Consider the following 4,461-nt stretch of genomic DNA (forward strand, 5'->3'; position numbering starts at 1 on the left):
TTAGCATGAAAACTTAACCGAAACTAATTAAAGATAACAGTCTAGTTAGCATGTAAACTTAACGAAACCACAATTAAAGATAACAGTCTAGTTAGCATGAAAACTTACCGAAACTAATTAAAGATAACAGTCTAGTTAGCATGTAAATTTAACAAAACCACAATTAAATATAACACTCTAGACATCTTGTAATCGTACCAATAAAGATTGCCTGCTTACCACCTTATAAATTTACCAAATCCACCAGTAAAAATAACATTCTAGTCACTTTATAAACGTACGAAATACACTAGTGAAGATAGCTTAGTAGGCTTAGTAGCCACCACGTATCTTACCAAATCCACCAGTAAAGATAACTCTCTATCCACCATGTATCTTACCAAATCCACTAGTAAATATAACTCTCTATCCATGTATCTTACAGAATCTACCAGTAAAGATAACTCTCTACCCACCATGTATCTTACCAAATCCACTGGTAAAAATAACTCTCTATCCATGTATCTTACAGAATCTACCAGTAAAGATAACTCTCTATCCGTGTATCTTACCGAATCCACCAGTAAAGATAACTCTCTATCCATGTATCTTACAGAATCTACCAGTAAAGATAACTCTCTATCCATGTATCTTAAATCCACTAGTAAAGATAACTCTCTATCCATGTATCTTACCGAATCCACCAGTAAAGATAACTCTCTATCCACCATGTATCTTACCGAATCCACCAGTAAAGATAACTCTCTATCCACCATGTATCTTCCCGAATCCTACAGTAAAGATAACTCTCTATCTATGTATCTTACCGAATCTACCTTTAAAGATAACTCTTTATCCATGTATGTTGCAGAATCTACCAGTAAAGATAACTCTCTATCTATGTATCTTACCGAATTTACCAGTAAAGATAACTTTCTATTCATGTATCCAACCGAATCTACTAGTAAAGATAACTCTCTATCCACCATGTATCTTCCCGAATCCTACAGTAAAGATAACTCTCTATCCAACATGTATCTTCCCGAATCCTACAGTAAAGATAACTCTCTATCCACCATGTATCTTCCCGAATCCTACAGTAAAGATAACTCTCTATCCAACATGTATCTTACTGTATTCAACAGTAAAGGTAACTCTATATCCATGTATTTTACCGAATCCTACAGTAAAGATATGTCTCAAAACACTTGTATTTTTATTGGTTACCTTGTAAAGTTAACACACTCTCCTATAAGCGCACAATTATCTTATTATATGATAATCTTTTAACATATCTCCAAACCCAAGAAGGACTTTGTTATTCTGGATGTTATACGTACATGAAAATATTTATTGCAGTCATATATTCACAGAGGCTGCTTTGAAGAGTACATTAACTTCGTTGGTTAAAGTTCTCTTAAAAACCAGCGTTTTGAGTTATGTCTACTATTTACAGTGAATGTTGATAGCCACGTGTCTTCATAATGATATATCATATACTTAAAAATATTGAAAGGTGGAAAGTTGGTGAATGTAATATCTAACATGTATGGCTTTGGGATAAAAATATATCTAACTTGTTCGGAAGGTAGTCTTGGGATTGAAACCGAAACCGGCAGCACAAGATGTACGTTTTTTTAACTCAATTAATATAGCAAGGTGCCAACTGTAACATCGTTTTTGGTGCGGGGGCTGTGTCAGTGTCTGGTTGTGTGGTTACAAATTTACAGTGTGATGACTGTATTAGTCTCTAGGTGTGTGGTTACAAGTTTACAGTGTGTTGGCTGTATCAATGTCTGGGTGTGTGGTTACAAGTTTACAGTGTGTTGGCGGTACTAGTTTCTGGATGTGTGGTTACAAATTTACAGTGTGTTGGCTGTATCAATGTCTGAGCCAACACACTGTAAACTTGTAACCACACATCCAGACACTGATACCGCCATCACACTGTAAACTTGTAACCACACACTGTATCAATGTCTGGGTGTGTGGTTACAAGTTTACAATGTGTTGGCTGTATCAATGTCTGGTGTGTGGTTACAAGTTTACAATGTGTTGGCCGTGTCAATGTCTATGTGTGTGGTTACAAGTTTACAATGTGTTGGCCGTGTCAATGTCTATGTGTGTGGTTACAAGTTTACTGTGTGATGACTGTATCAATGTCTGGGTGTGTGGTTACAGGTTTACAATGTGTTGGCCTTGTCAATGTCTATGTGTGTGGTTACAAGTTTACAATGTGTTGGCCGTGTCAATGTCTATGTGTGTGGTTACAAGTTAACAATGTGTTGGCCGTGTCAATGTCTGGGTGTGTGGTTACAAGTTTACAATGTGTTGCTGTATCAATGTCTGGGTGTGTGGTTACAAGTTTACAATGTGTTGGCTGTATCAATGTCTGGTGTGTGGTTACAAGTTTACAATGTGTTGGCCGTGTCAATGTCTATGTGTGTGGTTACAAGTTAACAATGTGTTGGCCGTGTCAATGTCTATGTGTGTGGTTACAAGTTAACAATGTGTTGGCCGTGTCAATGTCTATGTGTGTGGTTACAAGTTTACGGTGTGGTGGAAAGTGTCGGTAAATAATAGTTTACAGATGAAACAGATCAATTAACACATAAAAAATACCTAACTTCTGTCTCGTCCTTATGCTTGATTCTGGTGATGATCTGATCTCGTGCATGACCACTAGCACGACTTCTGTTATACAGGTTTCTTGTCAGACTTAAGATTAATGTTATACTATACGTACTTAGCCTAAATAACAACCTGTCAATTATTTGTGTATTTATCCTAGTTTTAGAGAGAGGATATCCTGTATAGCCTACTAATGGATTGCACGTGATTCGTTAGTCCTAGCTTCCTAGTTTTAATAATAGAATATTTCTGCCTGTATTTCTTTTGTTTTTTCTCGTAGCTAAAATGCATGTCATAGTTTACTTAAAAGATCTTATTATTTATATTAGCATGCCACGTAACGATGGCGTGTTGTGATGCCATACCCTCGCATGTTCTCCCATTAGGCGGAAGCAATGTAGAAAATAGTCCATCTCCAGTAAAAGCGGACACTCCTACTTCTTCGTCTTTCACCGTGCTTCAACCTCTTCAAAATTCAACATTTAGTCCATCTCATGTAAAAGCGGACACTCCTACTTCTTCGTCTTTCACCGTGCTTCAACCTCTTCAAAATTCAGCATTTAATACGAACAGTCCATACGATTTCTTTGACTGTTATGGACAATACCCAGGCAAGTGACGCTGCTATCGCTACGTGCCTTTGTTTTGTGAGAAGTAAGTTAACTTAAAACAAAGGAGATAAAATTAAATCCCAAAATCCTGTCTTATCACACACACTTGTTTAACTCATAGAAATTTCATTTTAATTTTTGTACCTATTTATCACAGAAAACTTCACAAAATCTCTTGTTTCTATACCTGAAGATACTGGGGTAAATAATTACAAAGCAAAGAGCCCCTAGTTCAGCTTGTTTTAAAGTAACATCTTGTTCTAAGATGTTTTGTTTGGAACAATGTTGAACTTCCATTTAAATCGTCTCTACATCTTTTAAAATAAGATCTTGCTTTATGACTCTTTATTTTCTACTAAAGAATGTTATTTTAAAATAGGAGTAAGAAAAGTTATTAATTATTCCTACTAATACGTATACAGTAGTGGCAGGAGCTGTCGGACCTACAGGTGTCGCTGCTGTTCCCGCTACTGACTACTCTTACACCCAGTTCAGTTCAGCTGCTTCGTACGGTGTTTATGGCTACAGTAGTAACAGCATTATAAGTGAGTAAAAGGTATTTGATAAATCTTCAGATAAAGTGTAACGTCGACAACAGAATAAGTATTAATATAACTAGTTACGTCATCAGATATTTCTAAACTCAAAATCCCACTAAACCTATTCATTATTCAACACCTTTACAAGTTACATTTTGAGCTGAAAAATATCGAGAAGCTCTGTACATTACGTATGGTATCGCGTTCGCCAGGACGTCAGTAAAACGTAGTTAAAAGATAGAGACGGAAACCTCTCCACTAATCAAGTACAAAACTGATTCCAAAGTTAGCCTAACTTTCCTTGACGTCTAGAAAACGACCACAAGAACATCGATTTTCTTCTTATTCTCCATCAGCTGTAACTCGTAAACCACAGTGTGCTCACTTCCAGTCTGCACACCAATACATTTTACTACTCCTTAGGATGTGTATTTTTACACCCAGAGCAGCAGGTGATCAACGATAAGTTAGTTACAGCCCACAGTACTAATCATGGTCTCTTACCAGTAAGCTATTATGTGTTTCATATGAAATTAGATAATCTACTGTATATATACTCCTTACCGCAGTATCCTGGTCAGGACTTATCTTGCTTCAAGAAGTAACGTCTATAGATTATATTATGGCTCCCATAGAACAGAACTGAATAAGTTGGTGAAATGCTGCCTTCCACCTAGAAGTTACATCCCCATTGGAAGACA

The 4,461-nt window shown here is 36.6% G+C and overlaps 1 protein-coding gene across 3 annotated transcripts in view; it reads left to right on the top strand.

Moving 5' to 3' along the window:
- The window catches only part of LOC106468966 (paired box protein Pax-5-like), a 37,260-nt gene that overhangs the window by 28,581 nt on the left and 4,218 nt on the right, over window positions 1-4,461 (top strand). Inside the window, exons 8-9 of one of the 3 annotated variants that reach the window (XM_022397362.1) lie at window positions 2,940-3,221; window positions 3,644-3,766. In XM_022397362.1, coding sequence (XP_022253070.1) covers window positions 2,940-3,221; window positions 3,644-3,766 — 405 coding nt within the window. The remainder of the gene's footprint in view (window positions 1-2,939; window positions 3,222-3,643; window positions 3,767-4,461) is intronic. The other 2 variants (XM_022397363.1, XM_022397364.1) reach the window with 2 other exon arrangements.

The sequence above is a fragment of the Limulus polyphemus genome, unplaced genomic scaffold (genome assembly GCF_000517525.1).
Source record: "Limulus polyphemus unplaced genomic scaffold, Limulus_polyphemus-2.1.2 Scaffold3239, whole genome shotgun sequence".
Classification (NCBI taxonomy): Eukaryota; Metazoa; Arthropoda; class Merostomata; order Xiphosura; family Limulidae; genus Limulus; species Limulus polyphemus.